This window comes from Balaenoptera ricei, chromosome 7 (assembly GCF_028023285.1).
Source record: "Balaenoptera ricei isolate mBalRic1 chromosome 7, mBalRic1.hap2, whole genome shotgun sequence".
In the NCBI taxonomy this organism is placed as follows: Eukaryota; Metazoa; Chordata; class Mammalia; order Artiodactyla; family Balaenopteridae; genus Balaenoptera; species Balaenoptera ricei.
In genome coordinates this window covers 112,948,105-112,974,393 of record NC_082645.1, presented here as the reverse complement: position 1 = coordinate 112,974,393, position 26,289 = coordinate 112,948,105, and the positions used below count along the sequence as shown (strand labels likewise).

The following is a 26,289-nucleotide window of genomic DNA, read 5'->3' as shown; positions in this document are numbered from 1 at the left end:
ACCCGTATCTGGAAGTTTCCCCAAACATGGATGGCTCTTGGAAACAGACATGCAATGGCTGCAAACAAGTTCTGGTGTGATTTCAGTGTGACTGAGTCATGGCTCACCCTTTGGTCGCCTTTCTCCTGACCCTGCCTATTTGACTTCTCACATGTGAGGGGAAAGGGGAAGACTTGGGGTTCCCATCCGACTCACCAACTGCTCCTCGGGCTGCATCTGCCTTGCCAGGACCCCAGATTCCCCGAGACACTGCTGGCTTCCAGAAGACTCCTTCATCCTGCAGAAAGTGCAACTCCACGGGCTCCTGAGGGGCCGGACATAAGTGAGTGAGGGCAAGGTCCCTGGAAACAGTCATCACTCCTATGTCTGATACTGTCCTCCTTTCAGGAATGTTGATGGACACAGCTGGAGGAGGAAGGGGGCACCTCCAGAGTCTCCAAGAACCCCACGTGGGGTCTGAGCCAATGACCCTCATCCCATCGAAGGAGCAACAAGGGGTCAGGGCATGGAGGTGGTGTCAGGATGAGTAGTGGGCTCTTCTTCCTCTGTTTCTGGGAGCACAGGGAATCCTGCCCGCCAGGCCTGAGTGTCGAAACGGAGCCTTAACCCCTGGGGGACCCTTGGGCTTCCCTCAGCCCATTAAGAACGTGGCAAAATGAGGGAATCAGCCCATGTTTCCTGCCTTTTCTGAATAAGTACAGAACACAAACAAGTGGCATTTCCACTCCCATGAACAGGAGTCCATGCTGGAAAACTTCTAGGAAAGGACAGTAGCAGTATGTGGGCAAAGGACCTGGCTACCGACCTAGAGGAGAGCAAAACGCATTAACTTGCCACTGCCAGCATCTTGAAACAGCTCTCCGGATCATACTGCTGGACCCTGTACCTATGGCCCTGCTGTTTCCGCATCTAGACATAGTAAGAACTCTGTAGGGAGAGTGTGTATGGCAGGAGGAAGGGTCTCTAATAGGAAGGGAGGGGCTGCATCTCACGAACCTCTCAGTTTCCACAGGTGGGATGTGACAGTCCTCATGAAAAGATCTCGAACAAGTATCACAGCAAAACAGCTTTCCTCCATCCCGGCACGTCTCACACACATCTGAGTTTCCCAGCTGGAAGGTAAAACAACATCTATATCCCTGGTGAGACCCCAGAAGGCCAGAACTAGGGGAATCTAGAACTCATTGCCTTTGTGTGAATCTGAATGGACACTTATATGCTTCTCCCTGAGATATTAAAGAACAGCATAGCGTGGCGATTTCAGAAGCAGATATCGTGGTCTGCAATGAAATTCAGGAGAAAGGGCCTGTGTGTCAGACCAGAAAAGTCTTCCCTATAAAACCAGAGACTCTAACACTGAAAGGCTAGCAACAAAAGAAGACAATTTTTTAGGAATCTGAATAACTTTATTACCTTGCAGATAAAATAAGGTCCTGAAATAAAGTGTTAAATGCATTTGTCTATACCACAATAACTAAATTGACTCCTTGAAGGGTCATATATTGAGAATTTAATAAGGTGGATTAAACTTAGCATGGAAAGTAATACAAGATTATTTTAACAATTATTTTGAGTCTTGTTCTGGGCTTTTGCGTGAAACTACTTGTGTCAGGTGAATTGGGATTCTGGCCATTTCTTTTGTTTTTGAAATGGCCACATATGAGGACGTGCTAGCTCCAAGGACCATTTTGCCAAAATCTCCCATTCAATGTTCTGGGGATCCTCAAGGACACCCGCCAGTTGGAGACTGAGACTGCTCTGACATGGAGTCACGGGGCCATGTTTTTTCTCATCAGTGTAGACACTCACAGATTACCATCATCGTTCTCTAGAAAGTGGTGACGCCTCTTCCCAGAAGAACAAGGAATAACAAATATAACCAATGTCTAAGAACCTCACATCTGTGTATTTTTTAGCAGATTTATCTAGCTCTTTGTTTCTTAGTCCAGCTGCACATTAGAACTTTCAGGGCAGAGTATATAAAATACTAATGCCCTGGTCCCTATGCCAGAAATTCTGAATCAATTTGTCCGGGTGGGGCAGATCCATTGGTGTTCTTCTTTAATTCATGGAATGGGTAATTTTGTGTATCAGAATCATCTGGGGAGTTTTAAACAATCCCAATGTCCAAGTCGTAGCCTAGACTGATGAACAGAATTTCCTCTAGTGTGGGATCTGGGCAATACTATTTTCCAAAGGTCTTAGTTTCAGCATAAGTTGAGACTTACCCTGGGCAAAGGGGATATTATAGGCCTGAATTGGCCTGTACTATCAGTCCCAGGAAAGATTATTAACAGCAATGAGGGTACTCTTGCTGGAACAGCTGCCATCTCCTCCCCATGGGCTCTTGGCCGTGGGCTGTGAGACCTGACCCTCTGTGTCTATATCCATCCCAAACAAGCCACACAAACACTGGACTCCAGCACTGTTTAGATGACTAAAGAATCCTTCAGTTGGCCAAGGGTCAGAAAGAGTGTGGATAAGATCTAAATATTGTTGGGGGGATTGCTTTGGAGGTAAACTATATGTAAAACTACTTGACTATCCCTCCTCTTTTGGACGTTGTGTATCAGTATTACTGCTTACTAACCCATGTGAGTGCTTCCCCCTGGAGTTGTGCAAAGGTGACTCTGCTTAAAATGTCCATCTTGTTGCAATGAAGGGAATCAAAATATGATTCAACTTAGAGAGTGGAGTCATCCATAATTTTAGCAGACCTTAAAGCATCCAGCCATATGGTACCAGTTTGAGTAAAAATGCCCTGTGATTTGCTATGTGGTGACCAGCTCAGCACCATGATGGCTCCCTCAAGATTGGATACAGGGCTTCCGTAAAGAACCCACTAGCCCGGAGTGCATTTCTCTGCAGGACTCACAACAGGGTTCACACCTTAACTTGCCAGGTTGGCCTGGCCTGTTCCTTTTGGTTGTTGCTTAAAACCATCTAGCTCTCCCTGTACCTTGGAATAGATGTTTGGGATTTTCCTTTCCTTCCTTATTGCCTTCTTTAAACTGCTGTTTTCCCCTCAAATTTCCTCCTTATCCCTCATCTGCAGGCCAGCCGCACCCATTACTACTTCAAGCCCAGGCTCTAGAGATCCCAGTGGTCTCAAGCTCTGCCTCCCAGACTCACTTTTGGGGGAAATGAGGAAATGGGAAGGTTTCCACTGAACAAATGGAAAGGATACTTTCAGGCTGAGACACCCAACGCCAGAACCATGTACCTGACGTGGGCGATGCATCCGCTGTTCCCTGTTCATCACACATAGCAACATGCTGCACCTGAGTGTGAGTGTGCTTCAGGGAAATGCGGTGATGACTCAGAGAATGTGCCGAGGGAAAAGGCCTGCATTATCCTGGGGTTACAGGTGGGCGTTAGTACTTACACAAAGGTTATCTAAAGTATTGTCGGGAGACATCGGTACTTCTTTCTGCATAAAAGAGAGAAAGATTAAAGGACAATATTGAATGTGATGTATGCATCCATCACTTATTTAAACAGCAATCTGTTGAGGGATTCAAGACACGGTTTACCCATTACTTCATACCTATTTTTATGGATACACATATCTACTTGGAAAATAAAAAGTACCAAAGTACCACTGTTTGGCCCAATGCAAGTTCTATTCCCTGGCTCTCAGATGCAAGGTGGGGGTTTGTGAAGTCATGCAGGGAGTCTGGCCCTGGTTCCCACAGATGGAGTTGGAGAAACTCTGCTGGTTTTCTTGCTTCGAGAGGCCCTTAGGCATTTTTCTCTATATTAGAAAATGTCATCCCACCTGGAGGAGCTGCAGTGAGAGTATCAGGCCGAGGACTCATCGTCCACAGCTCCAGCGACCACAGGGCCTAGAGTCCTGGCATCCATGCAAGTGTCCCAGAGAAGAATGTTACCACCTATCACAGGTCTCCTAGGGCACAGCCCCAAAGATAAAATGTGCCCAAGTTTCCCAGGGTTGCAACTCTTCTTCCAGAAGGTCACCCTCCTCTTCTCTCCCTCTGAATCCCAAAAAGTCAGCTAGCTGACTCTTCAGAGGTAACTGACTACCACCCACTAACTTTACATTGAGTTCCAATATTCAATAGAATGACCTGACCTCCTTCCCTCTAGGACACAGGCAGCCTCAGCTTTTATCTGCAGCCCAGGGCAGAGTGGTCATGGAAAAGTGTGATCCATGGGACAATGACCTGAGAGGTGTCCGTGTCACTGCCCACGTTTCTGTGTGGCCTAAAGTTCACCACCCATCCCCATTAGTTATTCTTCCATGTTAGACAATGAAGTTGAAACAATCCCTGCGGTCAGAGATATTGTTTCAATCTTCTAATGACCATTGGGCATTTAGTGTGCACTCAATCATTGTATGTTGGATAAGTGAATAAATGAGTATCATTTCACTTAGGAACAGATTACTTGCTATCTCCTAAGCAAATATTAGCCTACAATAAAAAGATTGTTCTAAAGGTGTATATCAGATTATTTTACAACACAGCAGCTGTCATCAAAAGGTGTTAGTGACCTTTGTGAGGAGCCAGGAAGCTGTCATGTGGTGCTGAGAGTGACACTGAAGATTCCAGAAGCCAAGGGGCAAGAGAGGTTCTGAGAGGCACAGAGGACCCACGGAGGTAGTAATGGGTCCTGAGATCCGCCACTTGGGGAGCTTCTGTTCTTGCTCATAGGGAGATGCAAAATATAGAGGTAACTGCAGGTTGTTGCTAAAAAGTGCTGCACCCACAAATAAGGGTAGAATCTGTTGGTAGGACGTTGTCAGCTTACGTGGGTAATCTAACTGAGTAACTCTTGGCACCTGGGGAATGGTACAGATGCTGGTCTTTAATATACTCACTAAGTAGGGCAAATAATATGATAGTTTCCCTTTAGGAAATCCAGTGGGTGAAATGTCCCAAGGACTTAGAGTTCAAACTGTCCAGAACATCAGATAATGTAAAGGTCTGGACCTCACATTCCCAGTGGAAGATGAAGTCCCATTGGCCAGCTACATCTGACCTGTCTTAGAAGTCTGTGAACGTCTTGAATGGCCATTTCTACATGAAGTGTATAAGAATGGCACTTCTCACCTCCTCCTTCTTCTCAAGTTCTCATTCTACCCAACCCTGGAAAAACCATCACCATGTCCTGAATCTACACTGCACCGTACATATTTGTTTGTTGCCTCCATAGAGGAAGGAATCACTTTCATAGATAGAAGGGAGGTCTGCACAGCCCCCTTGAGGAACTGAAAGAGTGGCATCAGAGTAAACAATTTTCCAGGTCAGCCCCTCCTATACTTAGACTGTGAATAAACTTTCGATTCATCAGATTTCATTAAAGTTAGGAAATAGTAACATTGATTTAAAAAATCTGGGTTTGAGTTGAAGATGACCCTATCACCTTATTATGATATATTTTTATGTATTCCAGCATCATGTTTTCTTTTACAACTTTGACACCCTTACATCTGCATCTATAGCTAAAGCACAACCATGAGGTCTATTTTGATGACTCCTTATCACCTCCATCTCAAATGGTTTACCATTCAAAGAAGATCTTGCCATATATACAACATAGTGTTCAAAGTAGCAACACTAAAGGTGCATACCGAAAGTTTTTAAAAGGTGGGAGTGGGGTGTTGGAGGAAGTTTAATAATAATTACCCAGTTGAGAAACCACAGAATAATACACAGTGCATGAAAAATCAGTTATGTGATGAGAACTTGTAGAAAGTTATGCAATAATCACCTTTCTTATCCTGCCATATTTCCTTGGAGGGTTATGGAGAAATCTTTTCTGAAAGATAAAAAGATCTAAGTATATGGTTGGCCTGTGAGTCTCGCATTTCCAACCTCCTCCCAAATATTTCTACCTGGATGTCCCACTGTCAGCCCAAAGCCAAGGTGTCTAAATGAGAAATCATCTCCCTCTCCTCACTGGTACTTCTTCTAGAATTCAATCAGTGGTAGCTTAAAAATCATCTTTAGAACTTTTTTTTTCCTCCTGTGCTTTCTTCCTAACTTTAAGAGGTTTTCCTTCATAATCTCTTTGACACCTCTCACCTCCTCTCCATTTCCACCCGTGTCACTCAAGCTTGAGTCCCTCTCCCAGGGCTAGTCAATCAACACACACTTATCCCATGCCTACTTGGTGCCAGACATTCTGGCCAATCTTGGGCACACAAAGATGGACAAACCCAAGAGGCGTCTAGAGAGAAAAAGGGGATGCATGGAAGGATGAGAATAAAACAGTATAAGAAAGGCCTTAGTAATGGGCTCAGGGAGCCTGGGAAGGGATGGTCAGGGTCAGGTCAGTCAGGGAATATTCAGGGAAAAATGGCATTTGAGCTGAGCATTGCATGTTGAGTGTAGGTTTCTTGGGCTGAAAGACACTGAAGTCATTTCAAGGCCCCATGGCCACCTAAAACACTATTCTAAATATGTCATTTCACACCTCAGAAGACTTCACTGATTTTGCATTGTCTATATTGTGAGTTTAAACATCTTAGCCTGGCATTAAATCCCTCCACAAACAACTCCAGTTGATGGATTATGCCTTATCACATACAATATGTCTACCTCAACCATGGTTCTGGTTTTCGTGCCATTCTTTGTCTGGAGTAACTTCTTCCTACTTGTTTGATTGTAAACTGTCTTCTTCTTTCAGTGCATAAAGCTGTCTGCATGCACCTGAGTCAGAATTACCTTTCCTTCCTCCAAGCTCCTGCATCCATCCTGACAGAGCCCCTTTTACAACAGTGATGTGCTGCATTGTACTGAGGTTAGGAATGTGGAACATCTCTCCCCAGGTGAGAGGATAAATTCAGAGGCATCTGGGCTTTAGCTATAACTCATCTGGGCTTTAGCCATAACAAATATTTGGTGAGCAAATAGTGACCTTATTCTTGGGGCACAGCAAGAAAAGTCACATCTCCCATCCCTGTCACTGGAATACCTCGATCAGCCAACGTAGGGGCATCCCACTACAGCGAACACTTATCTTCCAGTTCTTGGATCTTTCGTGGCCTCCTCTGATTTCAAATTCCCTGGGGGTGAACCAGTCTCCATCCTCACTCTGTATACACTTCACCAAAACTCCTGTAAGACCAGGGTAAGTTAATCTTTAGCCCTCTTTGTTTTCAGATGGTGGGCTCCCAACACACTGGATCTGGACCCACCCAATTTGGTCTCAAGACCTAAAACAGGAGAGTCTAGCCTCCCCTTTCAGGCTTCAGAATCCCCAAACCTAGCCTTTAAGTCCCTTCAAAGGATATTTACTTCTTTGTGGCAACATTTCTTTAACCAATGTGCAACAACAACAACAAAATGATAATTACCATCAAAATCAACCTTTTAAAAGTATGTCAAAATCACCTACGAAGGAAAAGGAGGTGATTTTGAAGAGTGAGACCATTTCAATTTGCTAGGGATAGAGAACAAGTCAGAATCTCCTATGGACTTTGGGGAACCTCAGGTTGGGACTAAGATCTCCCATGGGGGCTCTGCGGCTCAGAACGGCACCACAGCAGTATCTGTGCCCTTTATTACACTTTTCATCCAGTTTAATGGCATTATTGAGCAGAGATTTTCCCATCCCTGAAATCATGGATAGCTGATATTAAAAATAATTGTGAAATGCTATCCAATGGAAAATTTAAGTTATGTATAAAAGATAATCATATGCTTAACATCACTAGTCATTAGAGAAATGCAAGTCAAACCCACAATGAGATACCATTTCACACCCACTAAGACGGCCATCATAGAAAAGTCAGACAATAACAAGTGTTGGCAAGGAAGTAGAGAAATGGGAGCCCTCATACATTGCTGGTGGGAATATAGAACAGTACAGCCACTGTGGAAAACATTTTGGTGTTTCCTCAGTAGGTTAAACATGGAATCATCATATGAACCAGCAATTCCACTCCTAGGTATATACCCAAAAGAATTAAAAACATATGTTCACACAAAAACTTGTACATGAATGTTCAAAACAGCATTATTCATAATAGTGAAAGAGTGGAAACAATCCAAGCTGATGAAAAGATAAACAAAATATGGTATATACATACCATGGAATATTATATTATTGGGCAATAAGAAGGAATGAAGTACTAATACATACTATTACATGGATGAATCTTGAAAACATAATCTTAAGTGAGAGAGCCAGTCCCAAAAGGGCACATATTATATGATTCCATTTAAATGAAATACCTAGAATAGGCCAATTTATGGAGCAGAAAATAGATTAGTGGAGAGAAAATAGATTAGCCCAGTTTAGGGCTGGGTGGTGGGGTGGGGTTAGGTGGGAATGGGCATTGATTGCTAATAGACATGGAGCTTCCTTTAGTGAAAAAATATTCTGACAAAAATATTCTAAAATTAGATTGTGGTGACGGCTGTACCATCTTGTGAATATACAAATAAAACTCAACATTGAGTTGTACACTCTCAGTGGTGAATTGTATCTCGGTTAAGCTGTTTAAATACCTTACCTCAATTATGTACATTAATTCCTCACAGCTACACCATGAAGCAGGTTTTTAATGATTTCTTCTTTAGATGAAGAATTTCAGGGTCAGAAAGGTCCCATTCTCTACTCAGCTGAATCAGTCCCTCTCGGCATAGCTGAGGCTGGGACTCAGGTTGTCTGATTCTGAATTCTGTTCTATCCTTACTACATCAAGCACCTGCCCTGGTGACAATCATCCAGAGGGAGAGAGGATATGAAGTTGGAGGCTGAGGGCCTCTTCCCTTTTATTTCTGCTTCATTTCTCTTTGGCCTCCCCATGGACACTTTCACATGGGAGTAAGCACCTAATATGCATGATTTCTTAAAGTGTGAAAATAGCAACTTAGGGATCCCTTCCTCCTTCTCTCAAGCCAAACCATTGTCCCAATTCCTTCAACTATGTGTAATTCACATGGATAATTCCATTACTTCTCGTGATCTCTTCAGATAGGTGTTGCAAATAGACCATAAAACCCACCTTCTTCCAATTTCTTCTTATGTAACATCCCCTTCACCTTACCACAGGTCACAGGAAGTATCTGAGAGTGAAAATCCACTTTTTCATATCTGTGCTTTCTTTGCCCTGAAAGAGAAGATTCCTTCATTGTCTCATTTTCAATTGCACACGTACTGCTTCTCCCATGCTGAGTTTGTTCCTATAAAGGTATGGAGGAACTTAGAAAGCTTTATTCCATAAATCTCTAGAGTCAAAGTCTTTCTTCCAAGTGGCATTTTTGATACATAACTACAGAATGTCTACCTCTACCTCATCCCTCAAATCTCACACAAAACAGAATGTGTTAGCAGAGAAATCGGGCTTCAGTAAAAGTGTCTTAGCTCCCAGGCCAGTCAGCCCCACTGATTCTTACATGACAATGAAACATACAGCTGCATCATGTTCTACTATTTCACTGCAGTTAGGTGGCTGGAGCAAAGTGAGAGACTGTACTTGCATCTCCCTATTTGAGCTCTGGTTAGTGAGCAGAGAGAGAGTAATGATGGGGGAACCTAATGGAGGTGATGTCTGCCTTCTTTTTGTGTTCTCTGCTTTGGTTCACTTCTCCCTCACATCGGCTTTCTCCTTAGCTGAAAGAGGAGTTCAGGAAGCTCTAGGATAATCTGCAAGTTGCATGGGTGGGGGGAGGGCTGCTAGAGACCTGATTCCACAGAAGTAGGGGTGAAAGGTCTTCAAACTAGCTCAAGGAGGATGTGTAAATGATGTTGACCCTCCAGCCAATGTTTTAGAGCTATGATGGGAAGAGGGGGAGCTGTCCATGGTCCAGTTTTGAGGTAGTAGGCTAGTAGAACTGGGATGAACTGAGAAGGATGGTGGGGGCCTAATTCACTCTCTTGCTTTACAGATGAAGAAGTTGAAGTAAAAGCTGTCAAGTGACAGGTCCAAGCCCACACAGTCAGAAGAAGAGAATGACAGACTTCTGACTACCACTCCAGGCCACCCGTGGTGTGCAACCTCTGACTCTCTGTGTAGCAGGAAAAGGGTCTGCTAAATAATGTGTGGGTGGTATATGTGCCCTTTATATGAAAGCAGACTATTTCCAGCTTGAAAGTTGTCAGTTCAGCGAAGACAGCATCTCTGTGGTAGCCCCTGGACCCATTGGGTCTGGTTTAGATCTGTCACCAAGTTACTTGTTTGTGGAATTATCTTTTTCTTTCATACACATTTTGAAAATAGACCAAATCATATACGTTTTCCAACAGTTAGTAAAGCTACATAAAGCAATTAGGGAAATGGATTTATCAGTAAAAACACAGAGTAAAGCACAGGAAATTAGCTGCATAATTATTGAGTGTGTATTCCCCTTTTCTTCTTTACCTCTTGACTTAACTATTTTCTGTAGGACTCTGCCACTATGAGTTAAGTGGCGTCTCTGTCTGCCTCTCCTTCTCCCTGAGAAAATAGAAAAATAGAATCACAGTCACAGACATGCAGTTGCATTGTGTATATTAGTGCTTTACAGAATTTCCATTGAAATGTAACTTCCCAAAAGCCTGTCTAATGCACAAAGAAAAATATATAATGCCTAGTCCTTAAGCACCAAGAATTAGATGGCAAATCTTAGACTCATCTTATGTTTTACTTTTCACTGTTTCACATTAGTAAAACAAACAAATAATAGAAATCAGCATTTTATTTATGTCTCAAGCAGCCATGTGTTGAGTGCTTAATAGATGCCAATTGTACATCTACTAATGTACAATTAAAGGCAGTGAGTTAAGGGAAACCCTATGGTGGGCTTCACAGGTGAGACACATGTCCTGCACATCACCTAGAATGAAGTTATTTGTACATTTGTGTTGAAAGTTTTAGTAATGTGACCAAGAGTTTTGTCCACCTGGGTTTAGACAAAGATATTAGAATTGAAGAAACTAACAAGAAGAAGTCTAATCAAGAGAATGGGTAGAACTGAGTCCTCCAAAACCTTGATTTCAAATAGTAATTAAGGACTGACTCAGTAGATGTTGCAGCAGAGGATGTTCTGCCATTTACAAGTTAATTGACTGTGGATATTCATCTCAGTATGTTTGCTATCATTCACATGTGTTTTATTTCCTAAGGTAGGAAGATAAATTCATTTCCTCCTTTCTGTGTTCAATGCCTACCATCAAATGACCACCATCTGGTGGTACTGGGTGGGGTAATACAGAGCCCAAGAAGAAATATTTTCCAGACTACTCCTTCCTAACTGCTGTAAACTCTAAGCAGATTATGAGCATATATCAGACCAGCAAAGTAAAAAGACTCTTTCCTTCAGTCAAACCCAAAATGGACACATTGGTTGGAAAAATAATCCCACTTTCTGGTCTTTAGACTAAACAGTTACTGAGAGGGTTTTCATTTCCTCAAGATCAAAATGGCCTCATGGGACAAATCATGATTAGACCTTATCAGAAGATCAAACAAGTCACAACTTTGCAAGTTGTCACCCTGTTATTATTTAACAAGATAACAGAATCTCTAACAAGATAATAGAATCTCAAACAAGAGGCCTACAGAGATTTCTAAACTTAAGAAATCTTAAGTTTAAGAAATCTTAAAACTTAAAGAAATTTCTAAACGTAAGAAAGTAGAAGACTTGGATAGTATAGCCATGGGCTAAGGAGAACCACTAACAAGACAGAATTGCAGTTCTTAAAGAGGCAGATTAATCTTTTGACTCCCTCTCACTTCCTCCCTCTGGAAGGTGGGTTCACCAGGCAATAGCAGGTCACCCACCCAGGTATGGCTTTCTGAGGCTCTCCGCACCTCCTCTCTCACCCAAGATGCCAAAGTGGTGGAATACTCTAGAAGACCATGATATTTCTGGTTCTCTTTCTCATTCCTCCCTCCTCTTCTAAAGGTCCATGCTCACAGCCCAGTGAGAAGAGATCCAGACATCTCATCCTTGCCTCTCCCATATTCCAGTTTGGCTTGGCACTAAAGCTCTGATTACAACCTTGGACAGTCAAGCAAATGCAGAGTTCTTTCTTGCTCTCTGTTTCTATCTGTTGCTTCTGGTTATATCTTTCCTGGGTAGTAGGTATGTTGGATTTACCTTTCATCAAATCTGTTAGGCCTAATATTTGTAGGGAGAAAAAGGAAATACATTGAAGTCCATTCTAGTCTAAAGCTTCTAGTAAAAGGAGATTTGGAGCTTAAAACCCACTAATTCATAATATAGTGCTATTGTATTTTACTTTCAAAACAGATTGGCTGAGCAAGGCAGGATTTAACTATTTCTATGTCCCCAGGCTGTAGTATCCATTTAATAACACTGAAACCCCATAACAAACCCTAATAAATACTATGGCAATCAGATTATAATCTAAGGTTATTTTTTTTTAATTGTTATGTTTGGTATTAACCTCTAGAAGTAAATGTGACAATTTTAAATTTAATACTGTTTTCTCAAAATCTTAGTAGAACTAAGTCCCAACAGTTGAGAACAATTCTCTAAATGCCAAAAAGGGTGACCAACTGCCCCAGTCTGTTCAGGACTAAGGGGTATCCAGGATGCAGGACTTTCAGTGGCAGAACTTGGAAAGTCCTGGGCAAACCGGGTCGAGTTGGTCACCTTACTTCACAGCCTACATCCAAAGGCAATGCACCGAACCACCTATGCGACCGTCCAAAGTATTAGTGGAACAGATTATGGCGGCCCTAGCTCTTCACTCATATCCAGGCTACACTTCTTTCCAAAAAATCAAGCTGGTGCCTCTTCCCTCACCGCGGAGTTAATGAAAGCATCTCATGGAGGAAAGAGCTAGCGATTGTGCCCTTTCCTTATCCAGTGTCATCTCACAGCTGTGCCTGTCAGGTAAGACACTTCCACACTCTTCTCTCTCCTCTCTCATCCACTTCCCCAATCCTGAATGGGCTCAAGCCAGCAGCTCTTGAGTGGGAGTAGAGCCAAGAGAGAATGAGAGAAGACCCCGATTATGCCACCTCTCCACTGCAGGTGTTCCAGACCAAGCTTGCTCAGGCGGAAGGCAGGGAGGTGCTTTGAATTGGAGAAAATACTTAAGTTTTAATACCAGGCCTGAAAGGACCCCCAATAACTGGAAAAAGACTCTTATTCCTGTGAAAAGGGAACAGAAAAATGCTATGACCTGCCCAAGATAGGAAAAACTCACCTAGAAGGTAGATCTGAAAGGGCAATGAGAGAATGAACTTACTTTCTGTTTACAATTTACAAAAACTAGTCATTTTAATAAACCAATAATATAAGGTAAAGGAATTTTCATGAAAAACAGATAAAACTCAGAGGAAAAAATAATTAGGTCCTGGGCAGATAAGAGCTATGATATAAATGCAAATAATTTACAATCCTGGCTCCAAATGGGTTGCTTTCTAAAGATTTCATGGCTCTCAAATTGACTGGTAAGCTTGACTAGTAAAAAATTAAGGATGATCTGTGTTCCTCAAAACTTTAACAAAATTTCTATTGATCCCCAGGGCAAAATAGAAGTGGCACAAACAATCTTACGCCTGATTTTGGCAGGGTCCTGCAGATGCATTTTCACCTTCTTTCCACTCGAGGCCAGGTGGCCAGCAGCGTTGCTGTTGTCTAGGGGTAGGCAGGGGAAAATACAGAGTTATGCAAACAGCAGCTGACATGTGAAACGAAAAGCAAGCGAGGAATTTTATGAGAGAGTATAATATAGTGGAAATAAAACATCAACTAGGAACCAGAAACCCAGGAAAATCCACTTAAACCTCTGTCCCTGTCTCTTCCTCCATAACATAGACCTACTATTGTTGTTCTATATTATCACAGAAGATCAAGTGTTAAAGTTTTTTGAAAGTGCTTTATAAGCTGTGTATTACAAAGTACAATACCATAACTTATGGCTGTCTAATTGTAAAAATACATAAGAAATGTATCAATCTACCACTGAACATGTGTTGAAAAGAGTTCAATTCAGAAGTATCAAAAAAAAAAAAAAAAAAGCAAATGAGGGAATATGGGTTTGAATTCTGAACCCCCTTGCACTATACACTCAGACAAGAAAGAAAGTTATGGCAAGGGATCTCAAGCAGGTGTCCAGAGCATTCTCTACTTACGAGGGACCACTTTTAAAGTACATACAAGATTTCATTATACTTTGGAAAAAAGTGGTTTAGAATTTATGTACGGACACATAGACCTAAATGAAAATGTCATGATGATTAAATACAAATATTTAGTGTTTTTAAAATATGCATTCTTAAAATGGATGAAACCACTTTCTTTCTTTCTGAACAATATTATACACATTCACTAATAGTGCAGCCATGTAAATTGACAAGAATGTAAGATATATAGATTAGTGAAAATTAATAAATTTTAATTGGACTCTAAAATCTTGTATAGATCTAGTGATTCAAAATCGGAAATCATGTGGAAACTGAAGTCTAGCCCTCATTGTCTAGAGAAAATTTGTTCCTTAAACCACTACTAAAATGAACAAGATTTCAGGGGTCTGATTAGAAGTAATATATACACGTTATTGGAAACTCAGAAAATAAAAATTGCATGAAACATCACCATCTGGAGATAGCCACAATTAACTTGTTAGACTTTTCTTTTGCATATTTTACTGTTTAAATGACACTTTTCCATTACAATAGTTGAACATGTTTAATATTTTGAGTATATACACATACCTTTAAAAAACACAAATAAAAATGTAAACATCACCTATATTCCAATGACCAAATTCAACTACTGCATATATTTTTATGGATGTACTGACATTGATTTTCCTATATGTCTATATCTATGTCTCCCTCTATATATAGATTGATAAATATGTATAAATAAGGATTTATAGAGATATAAAAACAAATAATGCTTATACATATATTTTCTTTAACACACACACACATGCACACACATACACATACAGTCTGCTTTATTCATTTAGCCTTTAGAACATCTCTCCAAATTAATGTTTCTTGACCTAGGAAAGAAGCCACATATTGAGGATGGCAGTGTCTCGGTAGCATTTAGCTCTGGACTATTACACACGTGAGATATAAACCATTTTGTTGAAGCCACTGTATTTTTGGGCCTCTTTGTTAAAATGTCTTGGCCTATATCCTGACTGACATAGTAGCTAGGAAACTATTATTGTCCTCAAGAGACTGCAGGCTGCAAGAAGACAATAAGCAGTGCCTTATAAACCGAACAGGTGTGACTACTTCACTTTGCTGCTTACCTTTTTGATGTATGTTTCTCTGATATTTCATTTTTACTCTTGTCCAGGAATGCCCTTTCTTTTTTTCTTAAAAAAAACATAATAAAGTTAATTACTTAGAGCTGTAAATATAATTCTCAAAGCCCTATATATCAGTAGTTTTCAAGTATTTTTTTCAGACCTTAGTTCACAAGAATGGGGCAAATTTCTTAACTACCAGTGTAGCAGTGTGAGGTTGATTTTGAGCTATATTTTACCCTGTGTAGATTTGGAGACTATAGGAGATGACTTTCTCTTGAACAAATATCAATTTGTTCCCTTTTCAAGTGTTTTTATGTAAATTCAAATGCTCTAAATTTGGGAGGCATTCTCAACTTTAATACGGAGAACTGCCATTAAATAATCTCTGTATTCTTGCAGTTGTAACACAAATCTTCTCACTTATGTTTAATATAGTGCCTGAAATTCCCAGAGGACTTAAGGAGAGTGGATTTTGTGTTGTGTTTTGCTTTCTTGTGTGTGATATGAAAATGTGTGAATGTGGGAAGACCACTGGTGCTGGGCAAGTATCTAGCTCAGTGCTGACTTACAAGGCAGGAAGGGCCAAAAAGCCTGGCTCTTCAAATGGAAATGCTATATTCAAGAATGCTGGATCTACCATATGATACAGCAACCCCACTCCTGGGCATATATCCGGAAAAGATAAAAACTCTAATTCAAAAAGATACATGCACCCCAGTGTTCATAGCAGCACTATTTACAGTAGTCAAGACATGAAAACAACCTAAGTGTGCATCAAGAGATGAGTGGATAAAGATGTGGTATATCTATACAATGGAATATTACTCATACATAAAAAAGAACAAAATGACATTTGCAGCAACATGGATGGATCTAGAGATTATCATATTAAGTGAAGTAAGTCAGAGAAACACAGATATCATGTGATATCACTTATATGTGGAATCTAAAAAAATGATACAAATGAACTTATTTACAACACAGAAATAGACTCACAGACATAGAAAACAAACTTATGGTTACCAGAGGGAAAAGGAGTACGGAGGGACAAACTAGGAGTATGGGATTAACAGTTACTACTATATACAAAATAGATAAACAACAAGCTATATTTACTGTATAGCACAGGGAACTATACTCAATATCTTGTAATAACCTATAATAGAAAAGAATCTGAAAAATATATATATATAACTGGATCACTTTGCTGTACACCTGAAACTAATACAATATTGTAAATCAATTATAATCAATTAAAAAAGAAAAGAAAAAAAGAGAATGCAGCGACCGCCCCAGTGGCACCTTGGCTTTCTATTCTACTTCACAGCCTGAAGCAAATCTCAGCCTCACTGAGGTCTTTAATTCACCAAGATTCCCCAGAGGCCTGGGCCTGGTGCACTGATGCTTGGCTAAGCTGACAGCCGAAGTCCACTGGGCCACTGTGGCTGTTTGGCCTCAGAGCCAGCTTGGCAGAACCAAAGCGGATGTGGTCACTCCTCTGGTTGGCGGAAGTCAGATGACTGGGCTTTTGCACATAAGCTACAAGCTTGGTCGGCCATGTGGAAAACTACAGACTGGCAGAGTAGGGACACCGATCTCTGGGGCAGTGATTGTGGAAATGAACCGTGGTGCTGATTGACCAGTCTGGGCCCCTCATGGGAATGCCCTGGTGCCTGGTCTTTACTGACGGAGGCTGACATCATGATTCTGATGCAGGGGTTATGGCTGACCGCCAGGCTCGTGACTCCTGCTAGAAGCTGGCCCATTTGTCCCACGCTGGGGGAGCCACATCGCAAGGGGCTTTGCCTCTACCTGCTCCTGCCTGACCAGGCTTCAGGATGCTTTTGGGGTTATGGGTGGTGCCACAACATGGTCTATACTTCCGCTTACAGACCAGCTGACTCTGGCCGTACCACTGTGACCCTAGAAAGTCATGGGTATCTTGAACCTGGCTGCCTGGACCACTGCAGTCTGACAATGACGTGCCCTTTAACAAAAGAGCTCTTCACAGTGCACTGACTATCTGGCCCACATCCCTCATCTCCTGTCCATACACCTCTGTAAGGCTCTTTGGTTACTGAAGGCAGCTGTCCCCAGAAAGGGATCAGCTCCTTCCTGGATGATGATCAGGACAAAGCGGTGAGGGGTTAATGGTATTATATAGGCCAATTCTGAAAATCCAGGATTCTGTTCGAACATGCCTGGGAATCATGCCTCACTCTTTCCCCAACCAGCCTGGAAGGCACAGCCTTGGAGGGTCTAAGGGATTCAGATTTAATTCTGGTTATTTTATGAAAGTGCCTTTGCCCCACTTGTATCTGACTATTCTGAATGAAAGGGGTCTGAGTGGGAATAAGAAATGATTGGGAAAGAAATATGAAGTCCCAGCCACTGGAATGTTATACACAGATTTTGCAGCAGTGAAGGAAGAGGAAAACTCCAGGCATCTGAGGAGGGAATCCCATAAGCTCTAGAAGGTACAGGGGATGGAGGTACATTAATAATATCCATCTTTCGGAACTTCCCTGAATCCTTCTTGCAGAAGGAAAACGCTCGGTACAGCTCTCCCACTATAAAGACGCGGAATCTACTATTCACCAGATACAGGAAAAGGAGCTGGTCCAAGCATCTGCATATCCCATGCAGAATCCCTCCAGACATCACCCCCACCCCCATTCTCAGTCATTCTATGGTGGGGGGGTGAAGAATGAACACCATCTGGTTGGTGTCATGGACAAAGAGGACGGATCAGATGGACTGTCCTCAGGAAGTGTCTGCCCTCCCAATCAAGCACTAGATGCAATGAACAGAACTGGGAACTTTAAGGCTTACGGTTGGCCAGGGGCCCACCCTGGAGATACTGTCCACCTTCCCCCTGGCTGATGTATGTCCCATTAGGGGACCTCAACCACTGTAAATGTTTCCCTTCCAGGGGCACCATGTGTGCCCTTGGGACTGTATTTCTTGTGTGAAAGCCAGGCATTCACTTGCCTCTCTCACGCAAACGTGGAGAATTACACCTTAGGGGTGGTCATTAGAGACCTAAGGCATTTATGGTTTATGAAATTCGTTAAATGCAGCAGGAAATAAACTGAATGGATTTTGTCCTAGCCTACAGTTGGATTAATCAGGGTGGCTGGTGGAATGGTATCTTCATGGGGAAATTTGCCAGAATCTGATGTGTGAGGTGAATTTGTTGGGGGGGAGGGGTGGTTCTGTGGCATTTCCACATGGCTGAGAGTATCTTTTCAAGGATATTTGAACAGCTAACAGCTTTGGAAGCTAGAGATAGTGTAGCCTTCCAGGTCAGAGTGCAGATTTGTTTCATGACCAACATTAAATAGAGAATGTCTCCCTCCTTAGAAATATTCCAGAATAGTAAAATTTTCTTAAATTCCAACTAATAATATAATGTCTCCCTCATGGATAAGTTTCATGCAGGTTTGCTAGTAACCCCCTTCTAAGACTGGGCACAGCTTGGACACAGCCTGTGTGTGCCATATTACTAACCCCTATGTGGGTTTAGGGAGACAAAAAAACTGATGCACCTAGCCTATATCTCAGCAATTTCATTTATAGGAATTTATACAAGAGGTATAAAGGCATAGAGGCACAGAAAGGTTTCTACAAGAATGTTCATTGCAGCTTTTTCATATTAGCCCAAAACTGGAAACACTTGTGGTGTCAATTAATAGAAGAAAGTATACACAAAATATGGTATAGTCATACAATGTAACCTATTTTGTGACAAAATGGTACAAACTACTGATATATTCAACAATATGGATAAATCTCAAAAACATTATGCTGAGTGGAATAAACCTTATACCAAAAGAGAACATGCTCTAAAATCATATATAAAGTTTTATACCAAGCCAAATTAAGTTATCATGAAAAAAATAAGAATAGTGGTTGCCACTGATGAGTGAGGGATAAGGATATACCAGAAAGGGCATAAGGGTTGTTTCCAGGATGATGGTCATGTTCTGTATCCTGAAAAGGATTTGGATTACATGGGAGAATACATTTATTAAAACCCATCAATGGTACACTTAGTATTTGTATATTTCATTATAAACTTTATCTTGCAAACAAGTATTGAACTCTAGTTAATAATGTACATGCTGAAGTATTTGGGGAGAAGGGTACTGATGTCTGTAACTTTGAACTGTTTCAAACTTGAAGATGGGTTAGTGGGTATATAGAGAAATGGATAGATGGAAAGAAATCTGATAAAGCAAGAATAGTACAATGTCAATTGTGAATCTATGTTAAAGTATTCTGGTGTTTACTGTAAAATTCTCCCAAGTTTTCTCTAAATTTAAATTTTCCATTATTCAGTGTTGGAGAAAGAGCTTTTAGAGAGAAAGGACAGATTATTTACCAAGAAATGACAATCACAATAAAAGAGGAATTTGCATCAGTCACAAAACAGATTCTAGAAGACAATGTAGTAAACACTTTACTAATGAAAAATAAAAGTCAACCTAGAAATTTTAACCTTGGGTCTATCAAAAAAAAAGACAAATTTGCACATACAACACTTGAAAAATTTACCACTTAGAGACCACTCACTAAAAGAACTGAAGGACTTAATCCAGCTAGACAAAAAGCAAAATCAAAGAAAAGAAACAATGATGAGTACATAAAATGATTTTTAAAAATTTTAATTTAAGTAAATATCAACTGCAAAAATCATAATATTAATAGTTTCAAAATTGTAATTAAAAGAAAATAAAATGTTAAACAATAGCTAAATGGTAGAGATGGGTGGTCAAACTGTAGTGAATCCATGCTAAGATCCTTGTCGTCTTTGGGGATTGGGGCATGGTTAAAAAGGCTACAGAAATTTATCTCTAATCACCAAACCAGCAGGGAAAAAAGGTGGAATACAGAATTCTATCTCAGTCCATTTGAAAGTAGGAAAGAGACACAAAAACACAGAAAAACAAAGATGAACAGTGATATAGAATATATAAGTCCACATATATTAGGAATCAGAATAAATGTAAACAAATAAAATTTAACCATTAAAAGATGAGGATTATCAGAGAAGTTTAGAAAAAGCTAAGTGTTGTTACATGAGGCCTAAAACAAAGCTGCAAAAAAGGGCTTAATGCAAAGGGAGTAAAAAACTTCAAAAACATAAAACATAAAAGTTCAAGGAACACTATCAGCACCCTGAAAAAGAGATTTAAAGATCAAAAGCATTGATAGGGATAAAGAGGAACACTGTATAATAATAAAAGGAAAAAATCCACTAAGTTATACAGTCATGAATAGCCTCAAAGTATTTAAAGTAAAACAACAGAGTAGTGAGGAGGCAAATACACAACCATGTGGGAGAACTTACATCACCTAAATACAAACCTGATAGAAAGAATATAAGCTACTTTAGAAGATTTAGAAGAACCAAACAACAAAGTTGTGCTTGATAAAGACTCTGTTTATGGGGAGAGGCCAGATCCCAAGAAATAGTTCAATGCACACTATTTTTAAGTGGCACAGAACATTCACAAATATTGACGTAAATTAGGATGCAAAGGAACTTTCAACAAATATTAAAGAATTGACGAGGTCAGTTTGTTAAAACTCATCCAATCATATCTTAACAGTGATGAGTGCTATTATAGAAAATTATAGCTCAGTAAAGCTGACAAGGAAAGTAAAAATGTGCAAGATCTATTTAAAAAACTAAAACTTTGTTGAAGAACATAAAAGGTGATCTGAATAAATGAGTAGTTCATTCTCCGTGTCAAAACGTCATTTCTACCCAGATTGATCTCCAAATTGAATTATTTTCAAAGTTCCAATGCAGTTGGGGAGGTATTAAGAGGAAATCTTGATTGATTCTAAAATTCATGCACAGTGAGGGAGCCAGAATTACTGAAATTCTGAAACCTCCTTTTCTCTTGCTTCTCATCATACTTTTTCACTTTTTTCCTTTGTTAAAAAAAAGTATAACAAGTAGGAATAGAAAATTTTACTTTAAAGCACTGTAATTAAACCGACTTGATAACACGGTATTGTGAAGCAATTATATTCCAATAAAGATCTATTTAAAAAAATAAAATAAACTGACCAGCATTTCAGAGTAGAGTCAGACACAGATCTGTGAATACAGGAAAAGGCGCAAAAGGGCATTAAAATCATGAAGAAAAAAGTGTTGGTGTTCATAGGCACATGAAAAGGTGTTCAACATCGCTAATCATCAGAGAAATGAAAATCAAAACCACAATGAGATACCACCTCACACCTGTCAGAATGACTATCATCAAAAAGAATACAAATAGCAAAGTTGGCAAGAACGTAGAGAAAAGGGAACCCTCCTACCCTGTTGGTGGGAATGTAAGTTGGTGCAGCCACCGTGGAAAAAAGTATGGGGGTTTCTCAAAAAACTAAAAATAGAACTATCATATGACCCAGCAATCCCACTCCTGGGCATATAGCCAAAGAACACAAAAACACAAATTCGAAAAGATACATGTATCCCAATATTCATAGCAGCATTATTTACGCTGCCAAGATATGGAAGCAACCTAAGTGTCCATCGACAGATGAGTGGAAAAAGAAGATGTGGTGTATATATATACTATGGAATACTACTCAGCCATTAAAAAGAATGAAATTTTGCCATTTGCAGCAATATGGATGGATTTGGAGGGAATTATGCTAAGTGAAATAAGTCAGACAGAGAAAGGCAAATACTGTATTATATAACTTATATTTGGAACCTAAAAAAACACAACAAAGTAGTTGAATATAACAAAAAAGAAGCAGACTCACAGATATAGAGAACAAACTAGTGGTTACTAGTGGGGAGAAGGAAGAGGGTAGGGGAAATATAGGGATGGGGATTAAGAGGTACAAACTATTAGATATAAAACAAGCTACAAGAATATATTGCACATCATGGGGAATATAGCAAATATTTTATAATAACTATAAATAGAGTATAACCTTTAAAAACTGTGAATCACTATATTGTATACCTGTAACATATAATATTGTACATCAACTATACTTCAATTTAAAAAAAAGTGTTGGTGTTATTCCTTGTAATTACTATCTCACATCACACACAAAGAGGTGAATCCTATGTGAATAATAGATTTAAGCATTTAAAAGCACTAAGTACTTCAAATATTCTAGAAGCAAATATAAATATTTTAAAAATCTTGAGATGGAAAATATCTTTGTACATTGTAAACAAAACCTAGAAGCCATAAAGGAAAATCCTGATGGATCTTACTACCTAAAATTTTCAAATTTCTCTAGAACAAAATATGCTATAAACAAACCTAAGAGAATAACACCAAATGAGACAAAATACTAAGCACATACATAGGCAAAATTTTATATATATATATATTCCTATCTTGTTCAGCATGGTGAAAAAAAAAATAGCAATACTGGGCAAGGCATACACACCAGCCATTTTAATTAATTTATTTATTTTCGTCAGCCAGTTTTAGAAAAAGGAAAACAGACAACCAATAACAAATGAAAAGTGCTCGACCACAACAAAAATGAGAGCAATGCAAATTAAAGCAGAATGAAATGAAACTTTTTACAATTAAGTTTGGCAAAATGTTAAATGTTTATAATGTCTGTGCATGATATACTGATTTAAACTAAGGGAAATGTAACAGTAAGAATAGATTTATGACATAATGTGTTAGTATATGATATAAATGTGTTAATACATGCATAGAAAAATCTGGAAAAATATACATCAATCAAAATTTACAAAGAGCATATATTTAAAAATTTTTAAAACAACAAAATTTTTGAAAAAATATAAGTTTCACTGAGCTAAAATCAAAGAATCCATAGAGCTCTGTTCCTTTCTGGAAGCTGCAGGGGATAATTCATTTCTTTACCTTTTCCAGCTTCTGAAGGCTGCCCACATTTCTTAGCTCATGGCTCCCTGCCTTCATCTTCAAAGCCAGCCACATTGTATCTCTCTGATCATTATTCTATAGTCACATATCCCTCTCTCCATAGCAGGAAAGGTTTTCTGATTTTAAGGACCCCTGTGATTTGATTGGGGCCACCCAGATAATCTAGAAAAATCTCCGCATCTCAAAATCCTTAACTTAATCACACCATCAAAGTCTCTTTTGCCAGGTGAAGTAACAGATTACTGGTTCCAGGGACTAGAAAAAGGACATCTCTGTTTCTGTTGATATAAAGTTTTCAGGAATCTTATCAATCTCTCATGTATGTCATGGGGATCTCCTCCATTAGACAACAGTCTCTTCTACAGATCTTTCCTGTATACTCACATATCTATTTTTCACTTCTGCTGAGATGGCTGAGGGTATCTATGGGTCACAAACTTAATCTCTTCAAAGAACATTTTATATGACTGAATACCCTGACTTTTCACTACTTCTGGGGCATTAGCAAAAAGTTATACAGCCACACTCTTGCTTGTCACTGCAGAGCACGTTTTCCTGACAATGAAGCTCCTAATTTGAGCATCTTTTGCAATCTGAATAGGCTAAGAATTTTCCAAATCATCAAGTTCTGATGCCTTTTGTTTTGCAGTTCTTCCCTTGACTTATCTCTTTCACAGTTTACTCTAAGCAGCAACATGAAACCAGCTGCACCTTTATCATAGTACTTAGAAATCTCCTTAGCTATATATCCAGAAAATTCTGCTTTCCGCATAACTGCAGAACAGAATTTCACTGAGCTTTCTGCCACTATATAATAAGGATCCCCTTTCCTTTAATTTCCAAAAACATGTTCCTTATTTCCTTCAGTGACACCTTTAAACTAACAGTGGTTTCATGACAATTTACATATTCTCTAATATGATATAGGTTTTCTCTACCATGTTCTTCACTTCCAAGTCCTCACAAGCAGAGTCTTCAGCACCACCTTTCTACTAACAAACTGCTCAAGGCAATCTAGACATTCTCTATCATTCTACTTAAAGTTCTTCTTATAACCCAATTTCCCTCTGGCCGTTGCCCAATTCCAAAGCCACTTCCATATTTTCAGGAATGCATTATAGCTGCACCCTACTTCCAATGACCAAAAATTCTGTATTACTCTTTTATTGCTGCCATAACAAATGACCTCAAATTTAGTGACTTAAAACAATTTATTATCTTACAGTTGTGTCAGTTAGAAGTCTGACAAGGGTCTCTCTGGGCTAAAATCAAGGTTTCAGTAGGCCTTCATTCCTGTCTGGAGGCTGTAGAGGAAAATCTATTTCTTTTACTTTCCCAGCTTCTAGGAGCCACCCATATTCCTTTTTCCTCCCCTCCATCTGCAAAGCCAGCAATATTGCATCTCTCTGTGACTATCTTCCATAATCGCTTCTCCCTCTCTTCACAGTCAGGAACAGTTCTTCATTTTTTAAGGCCCATTTGATGATATTGGATGCACCACGATAATCCAGGATAATCTCCCCTTTCAAGGTCCCTATCTTAATTATATCTGTAAAATCCCTTTTGCCATGTAAGAGAACAGATTACAGGTTCCAGGGATTAGGATATAGACATCTTTATGGGGTTGTCATATTAGTAATATTTATTATTATAAATAATAATAATGAAACTGGCCTTAAAAACTCATTTTAATATCAAAAGCAGTAAAATTGTATGCACTCTTACTTCTTTTCCTCTTGAGTTTTCCCAAAGTAGAGTTGTTTCCAAGATCCACAGTATCTAGAAAAAACAGGTGGTGAGGAAACAAAAATGAATAAAAAAAAGTTACAAATCTTAGGATGATTCATACTCCAGAAGGCTTGAATTTATAAAGATGTTTGGGTTATCATCTGTCTCTTCCTTCTAAAGGAACTAAACCTACTGAATTGAGAAATGAGAGTCCAGGATGGGCCCCGGGTCTTCCTTTATTTCTTAATGGGACTTCGAAAAACATTATTCAATACCTATGTACTTCAGTTTACTCAGGGATATTTGTCTAGTTCTTAAGAATTTTGTTAGGATTAAATAAGATCTTACGTACAAAACTTAATAGGATCACTATATAAACAAGTGACATGCTGGAGAACATCTATCAAAAATATGTGCTGGGTTAAGAATAGTTGATCTGAAGTCTTTTCTCCTGACAATTAAGTGACAGGACTAGTTATCTTTTGAGACCTTTCTAAGGTTGTGACAAAATGACACTATTATCTACTAGTGGACATACACTTGACTTTCTTGGGTGACAGGGATAGAAAACATTGTAAATCACAAGTCTTTATTAGTAATATACTGATGTAATAAACAATATACTGCCATTTTTAAAAGTGTATTTCTACTACATCATCCATATATAATCAACATGGGCCATCCCTTAAACACAATTTTATAATGATCTCTTGCTTCCTTGCTATTCCCAAAAGGATCAGGTCAAGCAAATGCAGAGATCAGGATACTGAGATGGATTGGACCACCTGCCACCACCCAACCTGCGTCTGTGTTACCAGTGGAGCCACCCCCATCTCACCACACTCAGGTAGCCTTACCCATCATGTCACTAGCTTCTTTACTTTCAGTACTTCCTTCTGGACCTCCTGGCACGTCTTTTGAGAAACACATAACACAGGAACACTTCTCATTTCCAGATGTTGGTAGCTCTGCTCCTGGGCCAAAATTGTGAATTATGAAGACTTTTCATTTCTCTAGTGATCCTCTTTTCTGAACCCTTGTTGATCCCACTTTTTCTACTTCTTCCTCTGAAATCTTTCATTGATCCTCCCTACACCTGACTCTTCCTTTAAGTCTCTCTTTTCCCCTTTCTCATCCCTTTCTCTTTACCAGAACTTTGTTTCTGTTTTTTTTCTTAATTCATTATTACCTTGTCCATCATAAGATAGTGGACTAGAAGTTAGCTCTTCAGAATCTCCTTCTGTATTCATTTGGAGAGCTTCTAGTTTGCCAGATACTAAAGAGAAACAGGAAAATTACCATCCACAGATCCTGAGACAGTGATTAGGGAAGAGTTCCTGGGGCTCTCATAATGCACACTAATATTCTGAACTAAAATGAACTGCTTTCTAGCTCCAGTGCTGGACACCCCATGCCAAACAACTAGCAAGACAGGAACACAACCCCACCAACTAGCAGA

At 39.7% G+C, this 26,289-nt stretch overlaps 1 protein-coding gene across 9 annotated transcripts in view; it reads right to left on the bottom strand.

The window, feature by feature from the left end:
- Positions 1-26,289, bottom strand: part of SP140 (SP140 nuclear body protein) — a 76,547-nt gene that overhangs the window by 1,764 nt on the left and 48,494 nt on the right. For 7 of the 9 annotated variants that reach the window (XM_059928892.1, XM_059928885.1, XM_059928889.1 and 4 more), the window contains 12 exons: positions 26,020-26,106; positions 25,688-25,804; positions 24,828-24,881; positions 15,199-15,264; positions 13,485-13,565; positions 10,334-10,408; positions 8,978-9,082; positions 6,940-7,082; positions 5,734-5,781; positions 3,386-3,430; positions 997-1,112; positions 196-304 (listed from right to left, as the gene is read on the bottom strand). In XM_059928892.1, the coding sequence (XP_059784875.1) occupies positions 196-304; positions 997-1,112; positions 3,386-3,430; positions 5,734-5,781; positions 6,940-7,082; positions 8,978-9,082; positions 10,334-10,408; positions 13,485-13,565; positions 15,199-15,264; positions 24,828-24,881; positions 25,688-25,804; positions 26,020-26,106 (1,046 nt within the window). The remainder of the gene's footprint in view (positions 1-195; positions 305-996; positions 1,113-3,385; positions 3,431-5,733; positions 5,782-6,939; positions 7,083-8,977; positions 9,083-10,333; positions 10,409-13,484; positions 13,566-15,198; positions 15,265-24,827; positions 24,882-25,687; positions 25,805-26,019; positions 26,107-26,289) is intronic. The other 2 variants (XM_059928890.1, XM_059928893.1) reach the window with 1 other exon arrangement.